Consider the following 27,824-nt stretch of genomic DNA (forward strand, 5'->3'; position numbering starts at 1 on the left):
ATAAAACAAGGAATAAAATACAAAAAAGACAGACAAAATGGCAAATACAGATGCCAACATATCAATATTAACTCTAAATGTAAATGGGTTAAACTCATCAATAAAAAAACACAGAGTAGCAGGCTGCATTAAAAAACAAAATCCAACCTTCTGCTGTCTCCAGGAAATACATTTAACTACAGAAGATAAACAGAGACTGAAAGTAAAAGGTTGGAAAAAAATCCTAGAAGCAAATGGACCAAAAAAGAAGGCACAGGAATAGCCATACTTATATCAGATGAAATAGACTTCAAATAAAAAAAAGGTAAAAAAAGACATAGACAGACCCTATATTATGATCAAGGGGGCAATACATCAGGAAGATATAACACTCATCAACATATACTCACCAAATGAAGGGGCACCAAAATATATTAGACAATTATTATCAGCTCCGAAAACAGACATTAAAGACATTAAAGAAAATGCATATATAGTGGGAGACTTCAACACCCCACTCTCACCAATGGACAGATCAACGAGAAAAAATTAAGACACTAGAGCCCTAAATAAAGACATAGAAGTCATGGACTTAACAGACATCTATAGAACACTACACCCAAAAAACCCCGAGCACACATTTTTCTCAAGTGCACATGGATCATTCTCTAGAATCGATCACATACTGGCCCACAAGACAAACATCAACAGATACATGAAGATCAAAATCATTCCAACTATCTTCTCCAATCATAAAGGGATCAAACTAGAAATTAATCATGAAAAGAAAACAAGGAACCTACCCACTTCATGGAGATTAAAATCCACACAACTGGAAGACCGCTGCACTAATGAGGAGATCAAAGAAGAAATTAAAAAATACTTTGAGTTGAACGACAAGGAGGATACCACTTTCCAGAATATATGGGATACAGCAAAAGCAGTAATAAGAGGAAAATATATAGCAATACAGGCTCACATCAAGAAACAAGAAAGAACTCAAAGAAACAACCTAATCTCACATCTCAAAGAGCTAGAAAAAGAGCAACAAAAAAAACCTAAAGCCAGTAGAAGAAAGGAAATAATAAAAATCAAAGCAGAAATAAACAAAATAGAAATTAAAAAAACAATCCAAAAGATCAATGAAACCAAAAGTTGGTTCTTTGAAAAAATAAACAAAATAGACAAACCCCTAGCCAGGCTCACAAAGAAAAAATGGGAGAAAACACATATAACTAGGATTATAAATGAAAGAGGAGAAATCACAACAGACTCAGCAGAAACCCAAAGAATAATCAGAGATTACTATGAACACTTATATGCAAACAAATTCAACAACCTAGAAGAGATGGACAAATTCCTAGAATGATATAATCATCCAAAGCTGGACAAAGAAGAAATAGAACAACTAAACAGACCAATTACAAGCAGCGAAATTGAGGCAGTAATCAAAGCACTCCCCATAAACAAAAGCCCAGGCCCAGACGGCTTCACAAATGAATTCTACCAAACGTTCAGCATAAATTAGTGCTTATCCTACACAAACTCTTTCAAAAAATTGTAAAAGAAGGAATACTAACAAATACATTCTATGAAGCCAACATTACACTAATACCAAAACCAAATAAAGACAGCACAAAAAAAAGAAAATTACAGGCCAATCCCTAATGAACACTGTTGCAAAAATCCTCAACAAAATCCTTGCCAACAGAATCCAACAATGCATCAAAGGGATAGTACACCACGATCAAGTGGGATTCATCCCAGGGGCACAAGGATGGTTCAACATACAAAAATCGGTAAGTGTAATCCAACACATCAACAAAAAGAAAAATAAAAAACATATGATCATATCCATAGATGCTTAGAAAGCATTTGACAAAGTCCAACATCCATTTATGATGAAGGCCCTGGACATTCTCTGGATAAAGGAACATATCTTAACATGATAAAAGCCATATATGACAAACCCACTGCCCATATTATTCTCAGTGGCAAAAAGCTGAAGGCCTTTCCTTTAAGATCAGGAACAAGACATGGATGTCCTCTCTCACCACTGCTCTTCAATATAATACTGGAGGTCCCAGCCAGGGCAATAAGACAAGAGAAAGACATACAAGGAATTCAAATAGGGAAAGAAGTAAAACTATCACTATTTGCAGATGATAATATACATAGAGAACCCTAAAAACTTCACAGAAAAACTACTCAAAATAATCAACCAGTTCAGTAAAGTAGCAGGATAGAAAAATCAGTAGCCTTCTTGTACATACAAAAATCATAGCCTTCTTGTACACAAACAGTCAGTCTGAAGAAGAAATCAAGAAAACCATCCCTTTTATAATTGAAACAAAAAAAAATCAAATACTTGGGAATAAACCTAACAAAAGAGGTGAAAGACCTATACAAAGATAATTATAAAACATTGTTAAAAGAAATTGAAGAAGGGCCTCCCCGGTGGTGCAGTGGTTGAGCGCTGGGCTGCGAAGCTGCCCGCAGCCTCTGCAGCCCCAGTTTGATCCCCAGGTGCCCAGTGAGGGTCCCACATAGCGTGCAGACCTCTCCTGCTGCCCGCTGCTCCCCTCAGCAGTGTACTTCGTCAGTCTGCCTGTTCTGCTCTCTGCTCTGGCTCTGGTGAATTCTCTCACCCTCCCGCGCTTCTGACTATACCAGTGCTTGTATAAATAAATAAATAAATCTAAAAAAAAAAGTATTTAAAAAAAAACCAAGAAGACACAAAGAAATGGAAAGACATCCCCTGCTCATGGATTGGAAGAATTAACATTATTAAAATGGCCACATCCTCCCAAAAGCAATATACAGATTCAATGCTATTCCAATAAAAATCTCAATGACATTCTTCAAAGAAATAGAACAAATACTGATGAGATTTATATGGAACCACAAAAAACCACGAATAGCCAAAGCCCCGCTGATGAAAACAAAGGAGAAAGGAGGTATCACACTTCAAAACTTCAAGCTATACTACAAAGCCATAATAATTAAAACAGTTTGGTACTGGAACAAAAACAGACACACGGACCAATGGAACCAAATAGAGAGCCCAGAAATAAAGCCACACTTATATGGACAACTAATCTTTGACAAAGGAGCAAAGAATATACAAGGGAACATGGACAATTTGTTCAATAAATGGTGCTGGGAAAACTGGACCTTCACATGCAAAAAAATGAAACTAGACCACTACCTCTCACCATACACAAAAATCAACTCCAAATGGATAAAAGAACTGGACAAAAGGTCTGAAACCATAAAATACATAGAAGAAAATATAGGTAAAACACTACAAGACATACATCTCAGAAACATCTTTAAAGACTCATCACCCAAAGCCATGATAGTGAAGGCAAAGATAAACACCAGGGATTACATAAAACTGAAAAGCTTCTGTACAGCAAAAGAGACATTAATCAAAACAGAGAGACACCCCACTGATTGGGAAAAAATCTTTGCACTCCATTCAACTGATAAGGGACTGATCACAAAGATATAAAAAGAACTCACATGACTCAACAACAACAAAATAAACAATCCAGTCAAGAAATGGGCAGAAGAACTTGAAAGACATTTCTCCAAAGAGGAAATGCAAATGGCCAACAGGCATATGAAAAAATGTTCAACATCCCTTAATATCAGGGAAATGCTAATCAAAACCACACTGAGATACCAGCTTACACCAGTAAGAATGGCACATGTCAAAAAAACAAGCAACAACAAATGTTGGCGAGGATGTGGTGAAAAAAGAACTCTCTTACATTGCTGGTGGGACTGCAAATTGGTCCAACCACTATGGAAAGCTGTCTGGAGGTTCCTCAGTCTACTAAAAAGGGAGCTACCATATGACCTGGCAATTCCACTCCTAGGGATCTAACCCACAGGATACAAAAACATTGATTCAAAAGAGCACCTGTACCCCTATGTTTATTGCAGCACTCTTTACAAATGTCCAAAATTAGATGACTGGATCAAGAAGATGTGGCATATATACACAATGGAATATTTTTCAGCAATCTAAAAAGATAAACTCATTGCATTCACAGCAATGTGGATGGAGCTAGAAGAAATTATGCTCAGTGAAATAAACCAGCAGGAAAAAGAAAAATAGTGGATCATTTCACTTATAACAGGAATATAGGGGAACCAATAAAACATCAGTGCAAAAAAAACAATAACAGTACAAAACACAATAAAGCAAAAACTGACAATTATAAATCAGAGACACACTGCAGGAGAGGAGGAGGGAGAGGGATCATAGGGAGGAGCACAGGGGACTGAGGTGATGGTGCACAGATGCACTGGGGAAGGAAATTCTATGGGGACTCAACCAGAGGGGGTGGTGGGAAGCAAATATTGTTCAAAAATGATCAATGATGTAAAAAGAAAATAGCATTAAAAATAAATTTAAAAACAAACCAAAAATACAAACAAAAAAGAAAAAAAACAGATACTCAAGAGGTACATGAGAAGATAGTCTACATCACTAGTCATGAGAGAAATGCAAATCAAAACTAAAATATGATATCACCTCATACCTGTTAAAATGATTATCATCAGAAAGATGACATAATGATTGTTGGGGAGGATGTGAAGAAAATGGAACCCTGAACACTGTTGGTGGGAATGTAAATTGGTCCAGCCACTATGAACAACAGCACAGTGGTTTCTCAAAAATTAAAAATAGAGCTACCATGTGATGTAGCAATTTCACTTTTGGGTTTACATCCAAAGGAAATGAAATCACTACCTCAAAGTTATATATGCAGGTCCAAGTTCATTGAAACATTATTTACATTAGCCAGGACAGAAAAACACCTAGGCGTCCATGGGCAGGTGAATGTATAATGAAGATATATGTATGTATACACACTCACAGTGGGATATTATTCAGCCACAAGACAGAAGAAAATTCTGTCATTTGCCAGAACATGAATTGAACTTAAGGACTCTACACTAAGTGAAATGAGTAGACAGAGAAAGACAGATGCCATATGATATCACTTTAAATGTGGAATTTTAAGAAGCCCAATTTCTAGAAACAGAGTAGAGTGATGGCTGCCAGGGTATGGGAATGGTAAAATAGGAAGATGTTGGTCAAAGGGTACAAACTTCTAGTTATGAGATGAATAAGTTATGGAGTGTGGTGATTTATAGTTAAGAACATCATTCTACATACCTGAAAATCAGAGAAAGTAAGTATTAAAAGTATTCTCATCACAATAAAGCAATGGTATTTATGTGAGGTGATATAAATGTTAGCTAAGAAAAGCTCTGGTGGTAATCATTTTATAATCAGTATCAAATCAAATACTGTACACCTTAAACTATACAATGTCATATATTAATTATATCTCAATAAAGCTGATATTTAGAAATATCAATACATTAGCACTTCTGAGAAATACTGCTTTGTACAAAATACATTTTTCCTATTGAGATTGATATTTAACAGTAAAATTTACTTTGATTGCCATTTAGCAATTTATATTTGTAAATGCATCTTAATTTAGTTAATTATTTTTAATTGAACAATACCAATTTAATAGTACTGGTTTATTAAAAATGGTCCAGCTCCTTACTATCCCCCAACAATCATTTAGAATATTAGTAGACTAACCTTAGGCTACTTCAAGATTATGTTGTGTATTCTAATAAAAATTGTGAATCATTCTGATAATTATTTGTACATCAATATAATATACAACATGTAAAATGTTCCTCCAGAGTGTATCTTTTCAGTAAAACAAGCACAATTTTGAATTAATAAAGGCTGAAAAATTCTGTTGCAGAAAACAAAATAAGACTCCAATTGGCTGAGATCTAAGGGATTCTGATTTAGTGAAATGGTATGTACATTCCTTTAGATGAGCCTTACCTCATACACCTCTTTCATCACTTCCAGAAGAGCTTTAGCATTGGAGTAACCCTGCTGGGCTTCAGTTTCGTTTTGCAGTTGAGCGATGATGGCAGTTTTAAGCATCTGTACCAATGTGTTGAGACTAGAGTCTTGCAAAGATGCCCAACACTGCTCTGAGGGTAAACATCAACTGTAAGTATACACCTGCCCAAAACTCTCTGTTCCTGCTGAGTTCTTAAATACAAGAAATTGATCTTTCATTTCAGAGGCAATAACCCATAAAATATTTTCCTAAGGATATCATCCTACATGTTTATTTCTCACAATTGTGGAAAAAAAACTTCCCCGGTTAAGTATCATTGAAATAAAAAGCTCTAAAAAGAATTCTTCATTTCTATGTTTGATTGCTTCATTAATTTCATGATTTTCAAACTGAAAATTCAATATGGTACATACAAATTCTGAAATGTGCACACACACAGACACAACATGTCAACAAGAACATTTTCAGTTTGTAAAACAATAAAATAATACTATCCACCTTTCCAGACTGTATGAACACCTAATATATACAGATGGATTTTTAAAATTAGCTCAATAACAGTATTTTGCTACTACTGAGGTTACAAGTTGGAATTTGGTAACTTTAAATGATAATCCTTGAAAATAAAGCTATCAAATATTAAAATACATAATGCAAACTAAAGTAATTAAAATAGTATGACATAGATGCATGAAAGAAAGATTAATTTAAAAGAAATTCCATAGATGAACCCAAATACATAAGATTTTATTATATATTAAAGATGGCACTGCATATTACTAGGGAATGATATAGATGATCATACCATAAATATATGGGCACAGAAGCTTCACCAAATAAACTCCATATGCATCAATGATTTGAACATAAAAATGAAATAGTGAACATATTCTAATAACAACATGGGAAAAAATTTTTAAATTTCAAAGTGAGGTAACTTTTCCATGTATGACTTAAATTCACAAACCATGAAAGAAAATGTTAATATAGTAGATACATAAAACAGTTATGCATGAAAAAAATCACAAAGTAAAAAAAAGTTAATAACCTGGAGAAAAAAATTGCTACTTATATTAATGATAAAGGATTAATTGCCTAGTAGCGCAAATGCTCCTACATGAAAAAGAAAGATATTAGCAACAATTGGAAAAATGGGTAGAAATGACCTGATAGTTCCTGGAATGTGTTCCACAAATGGAACTGAGGTAATTCAAATTAAGACGTTATTTTTTACCAGAAGACCACAGTTTAAAAACACTGTAGTTGGTTGCCCAAGTCTAAGGACACAATTTACTTTGAACTGTAAATTGAGTGGTGACCACTTAAAGTTGGACAGCATAGTAGTCATGGTTTCTATGGAAGGTCATTTGGCAAAATCACTGAAAATTAAAAATGTACAAATTATTTCACCCAGTAATTATTGTCTTTTGGTGTTTGCCTGTTTTGTAAATTTATATACATACAAAGAAATACATGTTAGCACTGCAACAATAGCAAAAGTTTAGAAACAGCTATTCATAGTTTATTCTAGCATTATACTATCATTCAGCCATTAAATAGAAAATGCAATTCATTAGATGCTGTAACAGAGCCATCTCCATGATATACTGCTAAATGGGAAAAATCAAGTTGCCAAAGAATGTGAATAGCGCTACTATTAAAGAAAAATTCTGTTTTTTTTTTAATTTATGAAATATCTTTCAAAAGTTACACAAGAAACTACATTCTGTAACTTCTTTCTGAGAGGGGAGTTGGATGGTTTCTATTTCACTGTATATATTCTCTTTTACCTTTGAATATTGGTCTTTAACATTAGCTTCAAATTATAAAAGAAAACTCCAAAGCATTGAATAAAATAATAAAAGTACACAAAGTAACATTTGTTTTTTATCACCCATGGTCAAAATGTCTAACATTTTAAAATAACATAAACAGAAAGTTTTAAATTCTACATTTATCTTGCCTAGATCTTCTCTAGCTCTCAACCTGCTTCCAAAGCTACATTCCAGACTGAGAATTACACATGCTTTGTAAGGCAATGGGAATAACTGTTAAAGTGTTGGTTACTCTTTTCAATAATTCACATACCACATACTCAAATATTTGTGTGTTTTGGAATCTATCCAGAGTTTGCTATAACTTCTCCTTTAGATTGTAACTCGATTGAGAACACAGATAATGAGACATAAAAGTAATCAAACTTACTTAGGACTAGCAAAGATTGGCTACTCATTTCATAAATAGCCTCTGCAAATGGAACCACCAGGCTCTTCCAGTTACTAGAATCATGCATCACAGGACATTCTGGGAGCAGAAGGAAAACTGATAATGCTTCTTGGTGTGGAGAACGACATGGGAGATCTGTCAGCAGAGTTTCCTGGAGACGTGTAGTTATCTGTGGTTGAAATAGGACCAGGGAAAGACCCAGGAAATGTTAGATTCAGAACACAGTGACAAACAAGCTATGGGATTAGGGGTTCATTCCAGCACATTCCATTTGGAATAATCTTTGAGTTTCCCTGAAACTTACTCAAACTGCATGACTCCTGTTTCCCATCCTCTCTGCATTGGGCTGCATGAAGGGAATAAAAGAATCACATGTGCGCAGACATACTGAATGAATTGTGGATGTTGCTTAACTAGAAATTGACAGATCAGGGATCTATACCCAGATCTCTCTGACCTAAAATCCACCATGGCAGAGAAAATGCCACCTGTCCCCCTCATCAATCCAGGTTTCTTTTTCTCCTGAGACTTAGGAACTCTTCCTGGCCTCCCAGGCTAGGGGGTGGGGCCATATGACTGTGGGCAAAGGAATGTGACAAAGCTGATGCATGACACTTCCAGACATGGCCCATAAAATGTCCCATGACCTGTCATGTTCCTTTTATCCTCATCTGCCAACCAAACACACACATGAAATCTGCTGGAGGATCTCATGACCCCATGGCTGAGTACTCCAGAAAGGAGCCATAGCCACACCCCAAGGAAGGATTGCAGAGGTGGGAAGGGAACTGAACATGCCACCCCAAATGCTACTCTGACATGAGGCTTACTTTGCTTTCCCACAGTTTGCTAACCTTAGAAGCTCAAAGTTCCTTTCCTTTGTCTTGGCACTTCTCCACAAAATTACTCTTTGCTAAGTCCATATTCTCTAAGTTACTCATGACTGAGTGCAAGTGTATGAAGGTGCACATGTTAATCCTCAGGTTTTTTTTCTCCCATTAAATTGTCTCTTCTCAATCTTATTTGCAGGGCACAGTCAATGAGACTAATAGGTAAAGGAAAAATATTTTTTTCTTTCTCCAGAGGTGCCTCCTATCTCCACCCCTCATTAGACTATGGTATGGGAAAGAAATCTATTTCTGCAAGATCTGGAAGTAGTTATAACAGCTGGCATTATTTATTCTGTCTGAAATATCTGAGATACTCCTCACTGTAGTGTCTGCATCCACATAAGAGTAAGAAGATATATGCAACAGCCAAATTGGAAAATGGTTGCTATTTTGTTCATGTTTTCATAATTTGTTTCTTCGTATCTCCAGAAGAACATGATTTCTGTGGAAAGCTAGTAGATACATTAGAGGGCAATAGTATCACAAAGTCAAATATATTTGAGAAAAAGAGGGTCAAAAAACTGGATTTCTTTTAGTGGATGACATCATAGAATCTTAGATTACTAATGTACATCATGACTCTGTGTTGCCAAAGTTGTTTCACTAAGAGCCTTTTCCTATGGATCATTCTATGAAAATAAAGTTCTTTGATATGTGCACTGCCATATCAGCTAAATAAAATTATTTTGAAAATACACCTGAAAGCATTTATGCCATCTTTAAAATCAAAGTGTAATATCTACTGTATATTAAGGAACACTCTTCCTTTTTCCTTTCCAAATATAGGAACTCACTCAGGCCCACCAAAATGATATGAAGATGACTTCAAACTGAAGACATCTGAGATACAGAAGATGGAGAAAGAAGCCTCAGAGCTTCCCTTATCTGACTAGATGCAGAAACCCCAAGAGTGAAGCAGCCATAATTCCTTTTGCAGGCAGGTGAGCTTCACTGCCAGGAAGACTTGGATGAGAAATTGCATAAATGAACATTATCACAAGGTGTAACTCTTCCATCTCCCTAACAGCTTATCTGTCTTCCCTACAAGTCCCAATTGTTTTCCCAAAGAAGCTCTTTCTCCTCTTTCCTTTTTCCCTATTGTTATAAAAAAAAAAATGCAACAACCAAAAAACACTTATCCCTGACTTTTCAAAGCACCTTTTCATCTGATTGCTCCATAAGCACTTAAATTTTAACAGTGTGGTCCCAAGAAAAAGGGCAGTGCCAGGGATGGTGGAGCTAAGCAGGGAGGAGTAGAAGATGGAGACTGAAGAAGGAGGAAGGAAGGATGGAGAGCCAGAAGGAGAGCAAGAAGAAGCACACAGGGCAGAGAGACATGTGAAGAAACTGCACTTGCTTCTTGGTCTTCAACTGGTTCAAACAGATATGGGTGAGAGACTGGTGGGGAGGTTCACAATGCCAGCTTTTATCTTGATTTTGATTTTGCTCTTTCCTTCCAGACTTGCCTGGCTGTTTCTGCCCCTTTCTGATGGGTCCCCACCAAGAGGTGCCCTAGACGTATGGGAGGCTTTTGGGCCTTAGTGGCCCTAGCTTTGGGCCAACCCTGATTGGCTGGGCATTTACCCACAAGGGGATTGGGAACTTAAGGTGCTTGATTTGAAAACTATTATCTTTGTCTTTTTCTGTACTGCCCACTAATTGTATTAAAGTTCCTTTTCATTAAAGGTCTTACTAGAATATGTTTTGTCTTGATGCGGCAGATGGCAGAACCTATTTAGAGTGGGCATGTTTGGGGGTTCTGGGGTGCTCCTCACCATGCCCTGTAACAGAATAAAATTTTATTGAACTTTGTCTACGATCTATTGTGCAGTCTCCTGTCTTAGTAAATTAGTGAAACTAAATTTGTACAGGGATAAATAAATTGGAATGGGGAAAGTTTTTTTCTCAGCACAGCCCAGAATCACAAAATACTAAACTGCAATAGAACTTATAAACAACTTATAGTGAAGTGGAAAATGAGCAGGGGCCTTGAAGGCCAGGCTCTGTTACTTGAAAGAAACACATACCTCCTTTAAACATGCCCTCCCTCCCACCACCACCCTGATACCTGTTCAGTTGAGCTCAGCAAACAAAGAAGATGTTTATCTGGGCTATGCTAACTCTACCGTTTCCACATGCTTTTCTGCCCAAGCTGTATAAAAACCCAGAACCACTGTTTCTCAGACTAAGTCCTTTGGGAATTACCCCACTGAGCCTGCCAGTATGACGAAAAAATCTCTCTTTCTCTCTGCACCTCTGAGTGCCATCTTGTTTCTCTGGGAAATTGCCATAACAATAGAAAAGAAAAACATGACCCAAAGAGGTAAGATGAATAACAGACACAGATTCCATCTCAATTAGAATTGAAGTCATCAAATTACAGAATGAGCTTTTCAGTATCCCAATCCAGAATAAGAGAATTCTGTTTCTCCATTCTAGTGTACTTTTCATATGTCATGCTAGATATTATTTACCTCTTAACAAATAGCTTCTTACATATTGGAAAAAAGTATAATGTTATATACTATACTTGTTACAGGGCGGGGAGAGGGGCACCCCAGAATGCCCAACTGCCTGCTCTAAAAAAGTTCTGCCATCTACCACATCAAGAAAATACATATATGACCTTTAATGAAGGGAGCTTGAATGCAATCAGGAACAATACAAAAAAACATAGAATATAGTTTCTAAATCAAGCACCCAAAGTTACCCATCCCCTCATGGGTAAAAGTCCACCCAAACGGGAATGGCCCAGAGCAAGGCCCGAAAGCCTGCCATGAGTCTAAAGTACTTTCCGGCAGGAACCCATCGGAAAGGGGCAGAAACAGCCAGACAAGTCCAGGAGGAAAGAGCAAAATCAAAATCAAGATAAAAGCTGCCATTGCTAGTCTCCCCAGGGGTCTCTCACCCACAGCTGTTTCAACCAGTCAGGACCTAAAAGCAAGCGCAGCTTCTTCACATGTCTCTCTGCTCCATATGCCTCCTCCAGGTCTCTTTCTTGCTCTCCATCCTGCTCCCTTTTTCTCCCAGTCTCCTCTCCAGCTTCTTCTCCTTCCTGCTCAGCTCCACCCTCCTTTGGGTAGAGCAGGGAACCTGGAACCTCCCCTTTTCCTGGGCACCACCCTGTTACATAGTGATGAGGAAAGAATAGAAAATCTAAAGGAAGCATCTGGAGACTAAACCTGATTCACACAAGGAGGTGGGGGTAGAGGGGATTAACATGACCATAAACCCAGCTATAGAAATCAAGATCCTTAGGCCCCAGTGCCTTATCACAAAGCATAAGACCCAAGTAGGTATCAGACTCCTGTGGGGACTGTCTGGACCACAGATCTGAGGGTAAAGATATGGAGATTGGGCCCATAGTGGAATCTCTGGCCTCTTTCTGATTCTGCAGAGCTGTCCAAAATCAGCTACAATCTAACCAGTCACAAAGATGAGCCCCTCCCTACCAAAAGAGGAGGATAAACCTAACACTGCCCCCCAGAAAGGGGCAGCTCATCTGCCTGCTTGTGTCTATGCAAGTGTACTTTATTCTTCTGTCCCCTTTCCTAGCAAACCTGTTCTTTCAATATAACTAACATCTCTGTCTCATGGAGAAACTCGCCTGGGGATGATACCGGAATTGTCAGGCCTAGTCTCCCAGCCAGGAACAGATCCCAGGCTGCAGGGGCAGCGCTGAGTCCCAGACACTAGGCCCCCACGGTTTGGTGTCTCACGAAGCTGCAGCAGGAACTTCGCAGATGCTCAGGCAAGCAAGTGAGAAGAGTCAGGTTTGTTTAGAGAAAGAAAAAGTTTATTAAGGAGAAAAAAGAACAGAAATAAAGTGGGACTCCCAGGCCAGGGAACCAGGCCTGGGAGGGGCAAGGAAGCCAAAGTGGAGTTGTGTCTCAGGGAATATATACCTTCTTTCCCTAATTATTCTAAAGCTCCACCAGTCTCTTTGTGATTGGTTAGTTCTCGTCTGTCTCACCTAATTTGCTACTGAGTGGGGGATCTTCACATTCCTTATCTAACAGCTTTCTCTTTCCCCATTTGTTACATCCTTATCTTTATGGCCCAGTCCTCTGGATGGGCATCCCTGTGTTGAAGTTAAACAGCTGCCCTTCTAAGTTGTCCATAAATTAAACCACTCTCCATTTTTCCAATCTCTGCCTCCCTTTACCACCTGAAGGAAACCAGGACCAGCGTTAACAATGTTGTCCTTGGTCCTGGGATGTTTGTTTTTCCTAGTAGAATTGGTTACACTCCTCTTGCTGCCCTTATCTTTGAAGCCTTCCTCAATTCTCCGAGGTCCCCTCCTGCAGTGTCCCTAAAACTGCCTAATTCCTAGCTTGCCCTGTATCTCAGGGAGCTCTGGTGAAACCTTTCACATAGTGAACCCAAGGACCCCAAACTCCAAACCCATCAACTCCATAAAACGACCTCAATACCTTTAAGGGTCAATAATAAAATAAACGTCATCACTTAATACAATCTCTGGATAATAGTAACCTCATAATAAACACTAACCGTCCCTATCACAATTTCCTCAGCAAAATTCACTGCAATTATCAATTATATTGGTTCCTGTAAACAAATTCTATTGCTCTATTTTTTCAGGTAAATATTGGTTATTACCAGGGAAGAAATCCATGTTTTTTTTGTTAACTTCTTGAAGGTATCTCTTGCCATTCCCAAGTCCACATCAAAGGAAAGCAATTCTCCAGACCCTCTTTGGATACAAGAAATGCAAAAAGTTATATAAACAAATGTGGAGGAATACATCTGAACATATATCATTATTTATTGTTTATTAAATATCAGAGGAAAACTTTCTTAAAGTTTGCCTCCTTTCAAAATAATTTACTTGGCATAAATTTTTTTATACACTTCTAAAAGAGGGTAGATAATAAAATAAAAGAGAGTTATTAACAGCATGATATGTCTAGAGTAGTTACAAAAACCATAGGCAGGGGCCTCCCTGGTGGCGCAGTGGTTGAGCGCTGGGTTGCAAAGCTGCCTGCAGCCTCTGCAGCACCAGTTCAGTCCCCGGCTGCTCCCCGGCCACTGGAGGAGGGTCCCGCATGGGGCGTAGACCTCTCCTGACGCCTGCTGCTCCCCTCAGCAGTGTACTTCGGTCCTTCTGCCTGCTCTGCTTCCCACTCTGGCTCTGGTGAATTCTCTCACCCTCCCGTGCTTCTGACTCTACCCAGTGCTTGTATAAACAAACAAACAAATAAATAAATAAAATAAATCTTTAAAAAAAAAAGAACCTTAGGCAGCAATAATAGGAAAATTTTATATGCTGAGATCTGAATCCATTTTCCCTCATCACTTGCCCACTGAGAAGTGAAACTACCTACCCACCCTTTGCCTTCCTGGGGACATTTGCATTACTTTGGATATCCACTGTTTTGCTAGCATGACTTTAATATTCCAAGAAGTCAGGAAAATGACTTAATTGCTCATTCAAGGACTTCTGAAAAAAACCCTTTAACTTTTCAATAGAAGCATCAAGAGACATTCTATGCCCTAAGGTCATCTGAATCTTTGGCCATAAAATCCTGCCTTGCTATTTCCCTCCTCCTGGATGGTTGCATTTTTCCTCCCATCCTAATCAAGCCCTCAGCCTCCCCATCCCACATTAAAGGCTTGGCCTTTCCCTCAGAAACATGACCAAAGATCCCTCTAGGTCTGATATTCCTCTGGGTTGTGTTGGTAATATATGAGAAGTCTATATATAATCTGCTGACCAGTTTGCTGGATTAACAGATCAATTGTAATATTAGGTCTAAAACACTTAAGCAGGCACCAAAAAAAAAAAAAAAAAGTACTAGTACTGCAAATTTCTCCTTACATTTATTTTCCTTTACAGACTTTGACATTTTAAGACCAAACCTTGAGGCTCAACACTCATGGGAGGGAGGCATGGGCACTTTATATTTTTGAAAGATAATAGTTTTAGTATAGAAAAGATTAGATTATAAGCAATAAAGATTACGCTGAAGCTAGAGAAGAGAAAAACTAGGACACTTTGTATAATAGTCCTTCCCTTCCAGACTGAAGCATATTCAGGAGAGGAAGGCAAACAGTTGAGAAAAGATAAGTGTCATGCTTTCACTCTGCCTTTGGCCTCTGGCCTCTAGAAACAAACAGCCTGTGAGCAGCCAGAGGAAAGCCATGCCATTTAACTTCACCAGGCTTCTCCAGTTCCTAGAGGAGGATGTTGAAACTGACAGTTCTCCAGTCCCTCAGAGGGGTGACTGAGATTACAGCCAGTTTAAGAATCAAAGGGGCCACAGGGATTCAGTAGGAGCAAGGAATACCTGCAAATGGGAGTTAAGTCAGAGCCACCTATTGGTCAGGAAGGGTACAAGATATAGGCCAAATCAACAAGGAAGGAGTGGGGACCTCATAAGGCTGATGTCCATGTGTATGAATTCCACCAGCTACGGACAGATCAGCAGAGACCCGGCCTCTGGAGGAAGCACAGGGAAACCTAAGAGTTCCTTTATGCTGTATTTCTCCTTCTCCTCCCTTATGTACTGTTAAATTAATTAAAACAGGGAGGTCATTACAATGAGATGGTTCTATTGCAGTGGTACTTGCCTAAGCAAACCCAAATCTAATCGAAATCTAAAGACAACCAGTCATAAACAGCCAACTAGCTTCAAGCAATAGTCAGTCAATCAAAAGCTTTCCTTACTTTGCTTCTGTATCTTCTTTATGGAAGTCTTTCCTCCAGATTCCATAGGGGAGATACTCCTAACCACTCCAGGTTTGGCTCTGCCCATTGCAATGATGTTTGCTCAGATAAACTATTAAATTTTTTAGTATGCCTAAGTTATCACCTTATACTTACCAACACAGTATTGGGTATCATAGCGGGAGGGGAAGAAATGGAAGACCAAATGTTGAGCATTTCACAAAAGAATTGTTTAAATACTGAATCAGTCCAAATGCCAAATGAAATATGAGAGAAATTAGACTTTCCTCTATAGAGATAAGACTAGCGTAGGATAAAAGAAATAGGATTTGAGGGGCCTCCCTAGTGGCGCACCGGTTGGGCGCAGCGCTGTGAAGCTGTCCGCAGCCTCTGCAGTGCCAGTTTGATCCCCACTGACCTCAGAGCAACTCACATGGTGCAGGAGACCTCTCCTGTCTAAACCACTGCTCCCCTCAGCAGTGTATTTCGTCAGTCTGCCTGTCCTGTTCCCCACTCTCTCTCTGGTGAATCCTCTCACCCTCCCGCGCCTCAGGCCTATACCCCGGTTCTTGAATAAATAAAAATAAGTCTTTAAAAAAAAAGGATTTGATTTCCTTATTGTTCCCACTACAATAAACTGCAAAATGCAACCTTGGCCTCTCACTGTTAACACAATGTTAGAATGAACTGATCACTGAAAGCTGAAAAACCACCATTCCTTCCTATCTGATAATAGAGGTGGGCAGGGCAGAAAAGTAAACAATGTAAAATAGAAATTACAACTTTCGATGAATGGTCTAGTAGAAAATTACAAAATGGAAGAATTCTGTAACAACTAATGCAGTTACATGTTGTATTTTTTCCAAGTGAACAATTCACGAATTAAAAAGACTGAGTCAAAACATTTCATTTTAAATATTCCCCAGTTTAAAAGAATGTAAACCTTCTGTAAACATTACCTTTTCTTTAAAAAACTTGCAGTCAGACAAGCAGGAGATGAAAATATTGTTCTAATTTCACTGTGAAGGTAATATCAAGAATTAAGTCACAACATACTATATAACATGCGTCCTTTTGTCTAGTGTTTGAATTCAAGTATCCAACCCAAGTATAGCAGATTAGGGGGAATCATTATTAGTGAAAATAGCTACTCTCCTAAGTTTCCCAAATTCTGGGTATGTTTTGTATGTTACTGCTAAATCTCACTCAAACCCCGCTAGGTGACTTGATTGAGTCATGTAAGTTGAAATGAAATGCATCCTTCTGAAAACATGAACTCATAGAGTCCCAGAAAATAGGCTGAAAATATTAAAACTGTCTTCCTTACTGAAGACTTTGCAAGACAGAAAGCATCTCTGACTCCTTCATCTCCCTCGCCTGTCAAGGTGCCTGGAATGTTGTATCTCTTCAGTCTACCTCTGTGAAATGAATGATGACTGAATAAATACAACAAAGACTTCTTCACACCAAGAGGTGGTAGAAGAGCATCACGGTTAAAAGGCAAGTGCCTTCATAACAAAGCCAAACCCTCTTTCTTAAATCAAGGTTAAAAAAGACCAAGACTTCAGAAACAAATCAAAGTGGTTAATATCAGACAGAGTCACCTCTCAGCTTCTTTTCTTGCAGCTTTTTTTGTCACTGCTATCCATTTTTCTGTCAGACACTGGTTAATTTGGCTTATTTTTGGCAGGGTTTTCTTGGAAACATCTGTGGAACATTTCTTCAAGGTGAAAAAAAAAAGAGTGATCATGAAAACACACACACACACACACACACACCAGACAATAACCCAGTAAAGCTAATGGCAGAGGCCGAATACACCCCTTCCACTCAGATGGTGGTTTTTGTCAGGAGGAACTTTGGTAACAGACTGAACCAGCTGTCCAATTCCCAGATTGGCCATTTGGTCAGAACCTTACTTTTATCACTTAAAAAATGGAATAACAGAGAAAAATTGAAAACAAGGACTTAAACAGATAATGATATGCAAACATTCATTACAATAGCATTGTAAACATTCATTGTTCACAATAGCCAAGAAGACAGAAACAACCCAAGTATCCACCAATAGCATCAACAGATGACTGGAAGTATTTGTGGAATACAGTGGCATGATATTCAGTTACAAAAGGAAGGAAATTCTGATAGATACTGCAACATGAATGAACTTTAAAAACATTATGCTAAGTAAAATAAGCCAGATAAAAGATGACATATGTTATATGATTCCACTCCATAAAATATATAGAATAGGCAAATTAATAAACAGAAAGTTATGAGATTGGATGGGTTGGGATTATTTATTTAATGGTTACAGATTTTTGTTTGGGGTGATAAAATTTTGGGGAAGGATAGTGGTGATGTTTGTAAAATTTTTTAATATAATTAATAGCACTAAATTGTACACTTAAAATAGCAAATTTTGTGATTAATATGGATTTTTCCAACTATAACAAAGAAAATGAATTAATAATACCTACTTTTGGGGCTCTTGTTAAGATTAAATATTATTCAGTATAAAAAGTCTATGGGATTATGGTAGGTAGTGTTCAATAAACACTAGTTTCTTTTTCCCTGTTAGTCATCTACAGGCTTTTACTTTATATCAATAGTTTTTAAACTTGACCATGCATTAGAATTAACTAGTAGTATCATTAAAGCACAGATTGCTGGACCCAGCCCCACATTTTCTGATTCAATTGGTCAAGTGTGGAGCTCAAGAATTTGCATCTAATAAATTCCCATGACATGTTAATGTTACTGGTTCAGGGACCACACTTTGAGAACCATGTTTCTATACATTTGTGATAACTCTATTTTAATTAGGTCGGGAGGCTAGAAAGAGACTGCACGTTCCTGTGTAAATCAGCAAACTATAGGTCCCAGCATGCCTTGCATCTCCCACTCTTTCTCCTCTAATGGAGCTGGAAGAGGACCGGGTTTTTTCCAGATGTAATATAAGGGATTGTTAGACTTGGATTTGGGGAAGGCTTGTGTGTCTCTTACTTGTATACAAATAACAGAAGAAGAGAGCAGATAGGATCCTATTTGTTGTCAAAATAACTAATCAGTGTTGTTTAAAATCAACTCAATACTTAAAATCAAATGGCTCAGTCAGAGATGTCAGAATCATCGGTATGGAAGAAATATCTGTCTTTAATATAGTCCTCTAAAGATTTCCGTGCTCTGCTACATATTATATCCTTGTCTCCACTGAACTGATGAACACAATGTATCTCCCACCTTGATCTCTCAAGTCTTGATCTCCTTCCACTCTTTGCCCACTGCTGCACCCAACCTCCCACACCCTGGATCAGAGTTTCTAAACTTACACTATTGACACTTTGGGAAAGGTCATTCTTTGGTGAGCAACAGGTAGTCTGGGCATTGCAGAATGCTTAGCAGCGTTCCTGGTTTCTACCACTAGAAGGCAGTAGCAGCCACTCCAACACAAAAGCCCCTCTGCAGGCGGAAAATGACCTGTAGTCATGGCCAAATATTTCCTTGGGACAGAATCACCCCTAGTTGAAAATCACTCTCCTATGTAAGGTGATACCCCGTACTTCATCATCATCAATAATTGTTCTACCCCTTCTTAGTTTCTATTGGAAACAATCTCCTCTGTGATCATTATACACCTTAATTCTGATCACTTTAGAGTGTAACCCCAAGCCCAACAATCTTTGATGCTTGGGAGCTCCTGTGGAATTAGTGTATTTTTTGCAAGAACACTATGAATTTGGGAGGAGGAGCCGGGGGCAGAATGTTATAATGTTATGGACTAAATGTTTGTGTTCCCTCAAATTGAAATGTTAAAATCCTAACCCCCTGTGATGTATTAATAGATGGCTCTTTGAGGGGATATCAGGTCATGAGGGTGGAGACTTCAACAATGTGGCTAGAACTCTTAGAAGAGACTTCAGATTGGGGGTTTATAGGGTTAAATATTAAGTCTTTTCCTTGCCTGGCAGACAGAGATGGAAAGTTTCTTTTCTCCTATTAATCTATCTGATCTGAATTTGATTGCTTATCCAGCCCAAGAAGAAGCCAGAGGGGGAGGGGAAATTTCTTCCCTGCACCAATGGTTGTGTGTCCTTCCCTGTGGAATTCAAACACCATGAATGAGTGCACTCTCATCTGCATTGTTCTCTTCATGCAAACACCAAGACAGAGCCTGACATATTAGAGGCATTTATAAACTGGCTAATTGAACAGTTATGACAGTGCAACAAATACAATCTCCTGACTACCTTTAGCAGCACAGAAACCATTGCCACTGACCCTTTTAGGTGCCAGGAAATATAGTGAGAGTCTATATAGATGTCAAGTTTAAAACATTCCTGATAATAGAAAGAAATGCAAATTAGGAAAATTACTGTCTATGCTTTTGTCTCCCTGTGAGCATTTGAGAACTTGCCCAGAAATATAGTAATGACATCTCTCTGTTAATAGTCAGGAAAGTATTGTGAAACATGTCAACAAGAGAAAGACAAAAGCCATATAATTTCACTCATACCTGAAATATAGAGGAACAAAAGAAAGAAAGAAAAAACTAAACCAAAACAAGCCCTAGAAATCTGACTGTAGAACTGAAGTTACCAGAAGGGGAAGAGCAAAAGTAGAGGGCAAAGGGGGAGGGGGTCCAAAGGACTCTGGCTGGGGACAGGGGTCTGTGGGGTGGTGTGGCCATGTGTATCTGAAGAGGTATGACCCTATATCCCCAAATCATGTACAGTGTTGTAAACCAATGTGACGTCAATAAAACATGCTACAGAAAAAAATGAACAAACAATTAGCAAAGTATTATGGCATGTGGGTAATGGTTTCAGTTTTGAAGCTGGATTATTCCAGTTTGTATCCAGAATCTTAGCAGTGCCACTTTGGATAAGTTCAATTTGGGTAAGATGAAAAACTCAGTTTTTCCTCTGTAAAAGGGAGCAAATAATAGCAACTGAAACTACTGTAAGGATTAATGGGTCAATCCTTTCGAAGTATTTTGGTGCCCAACACATGGATCTACTATTAACATTAATTATTACTTTTATTTTCATTGTTCATGATTTTATTTAATTATTAAAAAATAGTCTAAAAGCAGTAAATTTAGGTGGGGGGGGCATGTCATCTTAGGTAGCCAAGTGAGGAAGTGCAAATTATTGTACATAATATTTTTAAAAAATATTCCAACAGATCTAATTACTTTAGCTAGAAATTCGAATATCTTAATATTATTTTTAAAGGAAACAAAAAGTGTTATAGATACCCGATGAGTTGTCACAAAGTTGGCATATGTTCCAGCAAAAATATGTTTGACTTGACCACCCTCAAGATCTAAAAGACAGTCATAAACATATGAATACATAAATATTATTTTTATAAGTAAAAATAATCTTCGGTTGTAAACATAAAACTGCTTTAAAAAACTAATTCTTGGGCCTCCCCTGATGGCACAGCAGTTGAGCACTGGGCTGCGAAGCTGCCCACAGCCTCTGCAGCGCGGGTTCGATCCCCCGCCGCCAGCGAGGGTCCCACATGGTAAGCAGATCTCTCCTGTCTTGCCTGCTGCTTCCCTCAGCAGTGTATTTCGTCAGTCTGCCTGACCTGCTCCCTGCTCTGGCTCTGGTGAACTCTCTCACCCTCCCGCGCTTCTGACTTTACCTAGTGCTTGTATAAATAAATAAATAAATCTTAAAAAAAAAAACAAACCCCTAATTCTTAAAAGTATCTGAGGTATTCCCAAGCTAAATTTACTTATTTATTAAAAATTTATATCCTTGTAATGGATTTTGACTACAAAGAGCTTAACATTATCAGATTATATTCCATATGTCCACTTAGCTTAAAAAGTATTTTTTGTCACCCACTTGCATAATGAAACCAGGTTGCTGTGCTTTAGAAGAGGTTTGATTTATTATATAAAGTATCCTTTTCTGATGCCTAAGTAACCAATTAAAGATCTTTTTTTTACATTATGTTGATTTTTAGCAATGATTACCTAACACTCCAGAAATGATTGCATAAGAAATAGTGCACAATATATAAATTTAAAATAAAAGCACTAAAAGGAGCACATTTCTACAGGCTTCTTTGAAAGAAAGCTGAATAATATTTTTCCTCCAGTGGCATCACAAACACAAAGTCATGACTGAGTGGGACCACACGTACCATGAGGAGAAATCAGGCAGCTAATGTCAGAGTTTTCTGTTGGGGTCTCTGGACGAGTTGGTTTCCTGGTGCGATTGGGTCCACGACCAAAAGACAGCACTTTGCCAGTGGTATAGACATATGCAAGGGTGTGAAAACTTCAGGAAGGAAGATATACAACAATGAAGACCCAAGATACTCTGCTTTTTGAGAAAATGAGATAACTCAACACAAAATAACAGATTCATCTTATACTAAGGGTACCGATTCCTTATCACAATGTCAGTGTTAGAGGAAATCAAATTATGTTGCTAAACAGAGGGTAGGTATTAACTTTTAACAACCCCAAAAATCTTAAAAATAGAATGGATCTATATCTGGTTTCTGTCATTTGTGTTTTAAAATGCAAGCACTTTTGAGTTATTTTTTTTAATCAGTTTGGTTGATAGTACTCTAAGTGTCTTAAGTTATATAAAACTCTATGCAGGTATGCAAATATACAACATCTATTTGCATGAGATTAATTTTGTCTTAGCAACTCAAGTAGACAAGCACCACTACTTTTGTTATTAATCTACTCTCCACCCTCAGTATCTAATAAGATGGATTATACACATAAGACTTCCAAAAAATTCTTTTTAAAATTTTTTTAAGATTTATTTATGCATGCAAGAATTGGGGTCTAAGAAAGAGGTGAGAGGTGAGAGGATTCACCAGAGACACAGTGGGGAGCAGAATAGACTGACTGAAATACACTGCTGAAGGGAGCAGTGGGCGAGACAGGTGAGTTCTGCTGCACCATATGTGGGTTAGCACCCTGGCCTGGATTGAAGGCAGGCTGCAGTGGCTGGTGATAGCTTGATAGTGCTGAGACTTAACCCCTGAGCCACCAGGGAGGCCTGCCAATAAATTCTCAATAAATAAATGCAATGTCTAAATTTTAAAAAGTTTTAAATGAGAATTAAATGATATTGAAAGAAGTAAATTTACAGAAAGGAAAATGATGTAGAAAAACAACAGTTACATATTTTAGTTTTTTTAGCTTTAAGAATATTCCCATACAAAAAACCAAAAAAATACAGCCTGTTACCTTCCACAGTCGATCTGAGAAACAAGCCCATCAATCCCTTCCACAGGTTGTGGACCTCTCTTCTCAGCAGTGGAGCTGCGTCCCAGTTGTCCATAGCTATTGTCTCCAAAGGTGAACACTCTCCCCTTCTGTTTAAAATAGTATGAATCAGATTAACTTCAAGTTAACAAAAGTAAAAAGGAGCTAAAAATGAAAGGATTGGGTACTGTAAAAGAGTTATGAGAGACTAAGTGAAATATAACCTCTATACAAATAGGACAATTCCTATATTTATTATTTCTAATAGTGAATGTAAAGTAAACAGACTAAATATGCAAAATAATAGACATTCCCTTAAGAAGTACTTAAGCTCTTCTCAGAAGAGGAAATGCAAAATGGATTAAAGAACTAGACATAAGACCTGAAACCATAAAATACATAGAAGGAAATATAGGTGAAACACTACGTGATATGCACATCAAAGACATCTTTACAGACACATCACCCAAAGCAGTGACAGTGAAGGCAAAGATCAACAGCTGGGACTACATCAAATTAAAGAGCTTCTGCACAGCTAAAGAGACAATAACCAAAACAAAGAGAAACCCCACCGACTGGGAGAACATTTTTGCACACAACACTAATGATAAAGGACTGATCACAAAAATCTGCAAAGAGCTGATGAGACTCAACAACAACAAAGAAAATAATCCAGTCAAAAAATGGGCAGAAGAGCTAAAAAGAAACTTCTCTGAGGAGGAAATGCAAATGGCCAATAGGCATATGAAGAAATGTTCAACATCACTTGTAATCAGGGAAATGCAAATCAAAACTACCATGAGATACCATCTTACACCAGTGAGAATGGCACATATTAAAAAAACTAGCAACAACAAATGTTGGCGAGGGTGTGGAGAAAAAGGAACTCTCCTGCACTGCCGGTGGGAGTGCAAACTGGTCCAATCACTATGGAGAGCTGTGTGGAGATTTCTGGACCTACTAAACATAGAGCTTTCATATGATCCAGTAATTCCACTCCTAGATATTTACCCAAAGGACACAGAAACATCAATCCCAAAGAGCACCTGCACCCCTATGTTTATAGCAGCACTATTTACAATACCTAAGCTTTGGAAACAACCCAAATGCCCAAAAATAGATGACTGGATCAAGAAGATGTGGTACATATATACCATGGAATATTACTCAGCATTCAAAAAAGATAAACACATGCAATTTGCAGCAACATGGATGGCGCTGGAAGGGATCATGCTCAGCGAAATAAGCCAGAAAGAAAAAGAAAAATACCGGATGGTCTCACTCATAGCAGGAATCTAGAAAACTTAAATAAGGGACCAGGAAAATGAATAACTATAAGACTATAAGAAAGTGATAATGAAAATCAACAAAAAACTATGAACCAGAGACACTCTATGGGGGGGTGGGGGGCAGGGAGGGGAGGGATTGAGGTCAAAATAAGGGGATTGTAATTGTATGGGGAATATAAAAATAAAATTTATTTAAAAAATATCTGAATAAACTGTTCACAGAAAAACATAAAAAAAAAGAAAGAAAAAGAAAAATACCGGATGGTCTCACTCATAGCAGGAATTTAGAAAGCCTAAGTAAGAGACCAGGAAAAAGACTAATCAATACAAAGTAAAAATCAAAATCAACAAGCAACTATAAACCAGAGACATACTGGGGGGGGGGGGGAGGAAGGACTAGAGTCAAAATAAAGGGGGGGGGGTGCAATTGTATGGGGAATATAACCAAAATGAAAATGCATAAATTGTGCAAAGATGAAAAAAGATGTAAGAATTATATAAAATAAAATATTTAAATAAAAAAAAGTACTTAAGCTCTTAAATGCACCACAAATACCTAAGTGTTTATAGAATGAAAGCATGATAAACTAATTGGTCCAAGGGTAATGGTACCATTTAAATATGGGGTTACTTTATTTATTTGCACATCTCTGAAAATAAACTTTTTTCAAAAGATGATTCTTCATTAAAACAATTCTAGCTTTCCTCTGTCAGCTAAGAATAATGTAATCCACACTTGATTTTAAATAATTAAATAGCAATTATTTTAGACACTTAGTTTTTAAATAAATATTTCAGCTATACAAAGAGTTATCTCAAGTCTACTCCTGTGGCAAAGGAGAGAATGTATCCCGCTGGAATTTATTGTGCTAGCAGCACAACAATGGGAGGAAAACTTTGGGGAAGCCAGGTCATAAATGCGCCACATTGATATGCAACAATGTATGTTCCAGTCTGTAAAACTGGGCTACTGAAACCAGTATAAATGACTTTGTTGCCTCTATTGTAATTTTCATCTATAGAAATACATTACGAATGAATAATCGCTGAAAGGATTAATTCTTATTCTAATTTAGTAGGTCTCTGAAAATATTTCCTGAACCCAACATTAGCTTTTGTTATACGACCTTGAAAATTTCATGGCTTACATGGGGTTCATTTCTTCTCAGGAAGTATTTGTCCATAGACTGGCTGCGTTGAGACACTGACACATGTCTTGTTCTCAATAATAATCAGTCCATATGCCTTATGTTAACTTTTCTCTAGGATTTAAAAAAAAAATGGCGAGGCATCTTGAGTTACCTGAGTCAGCACAGCGGTGTGCTCATGACCACAGCTGATGTAAGTCACACAGAGATTCCTCAGTGCACCGATCAAAAGAGGCTTGGAGCTTTGCACTGTTGAAAGCAAAGAGATTTCTACAGTACAAGAAACAGATTCAGATTTCATGAGTTTTTATATTTTTATACTTTTCAAATATTTTTACACTTCATTAACATACTTCGTTAACATAATTCAAAAAGCCAACAATCAGATATATTATAAAATAGAGATAATTAGCCCCATTTTTGAAAAGATAAGAAAAACAATCCTTTAGCATTTATTTCTGGAAACCAGTCTTCTGAAATGTCAAAGGCAATTACCTTAAACTTTAAGACCCTCATTCAAATAATATTGGCATCATATTGTATTCACTTATGAATTCATTGGTAGGTGTTTTGCAAATTTGTAATAAAAGTGAGAAAATAAAAGACCCACTTATTATTGTTAGAGTTCAATGAAAGGAGATCTAAATGCTCAGCACAGTGTGATAGAAAACAGCTGTTAAATATATGTTAATCAAATCTAGAGAATTTAACAGAAGTCAGGGGTTCAGGGGAAGAATTCATAGTAGTTTTGTTTTCAAGGTTATTAAAAGAACTGGTTGTCTCCCTGCTGCTATTAATCGTCTACCCAGTGTTTCCCAAACTTTGCTGCACTTGGGAATTACTTTTTGGATCATTAATACAAGTGATGCCTGCTTTCTGTCTCTAGACATTCTGATTTAACTGATATGGGTCTGACCTGGGCATTGAAATTTTTAAATGTTCTTATGGCAGATGAAGTCCTATTGATGACTTTGAAGAATAAATAGGATTTTAAGTAAAAAATTCAGGCAGTTTTGAGAAACTGGAAAAGACAAAAAAATAGTTTTTCTCCGAGAACTTGGTTTTCATCTGTTGAGACCATAATAAATAAGACATTCAACTATCAGAACAAATAGATAATAAATTGTGTTATTTTGAGCCATTGAGTTTGTGGTAATTCATTACACAGCAATAAAAAAAAATTGATATACTACCCCCCGGCCCCATTTCAGGGGAGTCTAATGCGTCACAAATTTTGAAACACTCTTCTAAGCTTCAAGACTGTCCTGTGCAGAGTTGGTCTTCCAACTGGAAAGAAATGATGATTTATTACAAGAAAAAGTCTCGTTACCTGGGATTTTATTCCTGCTGAGGCTCAGTTGACCTGCTTTGTTCCATCCCCAGCCAAATGAAGTCCCAGAGACAGAAAGGGCAAAACTGTGGTTCCCTCCTGCAGCTACCTGAGTCATGGGGATCCCCAGCAGGGACCTCACCCTCTGTGGGTTAGCTTGGGATGGGGCCTCTTTCCCCAGGCCCAGCTGCCCATAGTTGTTGTTTCCCCATGAAAATACTTGGCCATCTGCAAAAATAGAGAAGAGAAATTCAGAATTGTACACACAATGGAACACCAAATTCACTCTAATTCTCAAAATCTTTAAAGCATAGCCCAGTGATAAAGGAGGTTCAGGTGTTCTACCTAAAGATAGGGCGATGCTCAAGATACCACCTTCCAAAGTATGTTCCAACAAATACCACTCTTTCTCCCTCCAAGTTAAGGGCAACTGTTTTCTTTCAGTTGCTCAGACCATAGCCTTGAAACAGAGGAAAGAATCAGCAAGTTGGAATAAAGGAGAGAAAAACCTCCAAAAAGGCCAGAAAAAGAATTTTAGAAATGAAAAGACTTAAGGGACAACATCAAAAGATCTTTCTCCCAGACACTCTCCCCTGAGAAATATGGAGAGAGGGTGGATGAAGGATGGGGGGTGATAGCAGACAAAAACACTCATGATTTTGACATCTTGATTTTCTTTCTCTGACTAAAGTAATAAAGAGTGTAGGGTAAGGTAAAAGATATCAGGCTTTTCTGCCCTCACACCATTAGCATAGGTGATGGAACCCTGCGGTCCTGAATGCATGCCTGATGGTGGGCACCTGGAGTAGGGTGTGGGCGTATGGAGATGGGATTCACCTGGGCTAAGACTGTGCTTTTAAGGGCGGTGTGATGAGGACGCCAGGAGATGAAAGAGAAGCCGAGAAAGAAGCAGCAGAAACCGAGAGATAAGCAAGAGAAGCAGAAGCTGAGAGAAGGCCAGAGAGCCCAGAGCGAAGACCTGTTGGGGGCTGGGAGGCCTGCCAGCCTCCCTGCCCCCCAGCACCCCTGCCCGCCATATGCCTGGTGAACCCCAATAAAAGACCTGCAAAACCCCTGAGGGCTCCAGAACTCCTCCTTTACCCGGTC

The 27,824-nt window shown here is 38.0% G+C and overlaps 1 protein-coding gene across 1 annotated transcript in view; it reads right to left on the reverse strand.

The window, feature by feature from the left end:
• Nucleotides 1–27,824, reverse strand: part of HERC6 (HECT and RLD domain containing E3 ubiquitin protein ligase family member 6) — a gene marked incomplete at both ends in the record, with an annotated part of 59,932 nt that overhangs the window by 25,943 nt on the left and 6,165 nt on the right. Inside the window, 10 exons of the mRNA XM_084232961.1 lie at nt 5,873–6,027; nt 8,103–8,292; nt 13,634–13,727; nt 16,661–16,720; nt 17,306–17,421; nt 20,962–21,029; nt 21,864–22,000; nt 22,933–23,060; nt 25,542–25,636; nt 26,718–26,945. Coding sequence (XP_084089087.1) covers nt 5,873–6,027; nt 8,103–8,292; nt 13,634–13,727; nt 16,661–16,720; nt 17,306–17,421; nt 20,962–21,029; nt 21,864–22,000; nt 22,933–23,060; nt 25,542–25,636; nt 26,718–26,945 — 1,271 coding nt within the window. The remainder of the gene's footprint in view (nt 1–5,872; nt 6,028–8,102; nt 8,293–13,633; nt 13,728–16,660; nt 16,721–17,305; nt 17,422–20,961; nt 21,030–21,863; nt 22,001–22,932; nt 23,061–25,541; nt 25,637–26,717; nt 26,946–27,824) is intronic.

The sequence above is a fragment of the Talpa europaea genome, assembly GCF_964194135.1.
Source record: "Talpa europaea genome assembly, chromosome: 5".
In the NCBI taxonomy this organism is placed as follows: domain Eukaryota; kingdom Metazoa; phylum Chordata; class Mammalia; order Eulipotyphla; family Talpidae; genus Talpa; species Talpa europaea.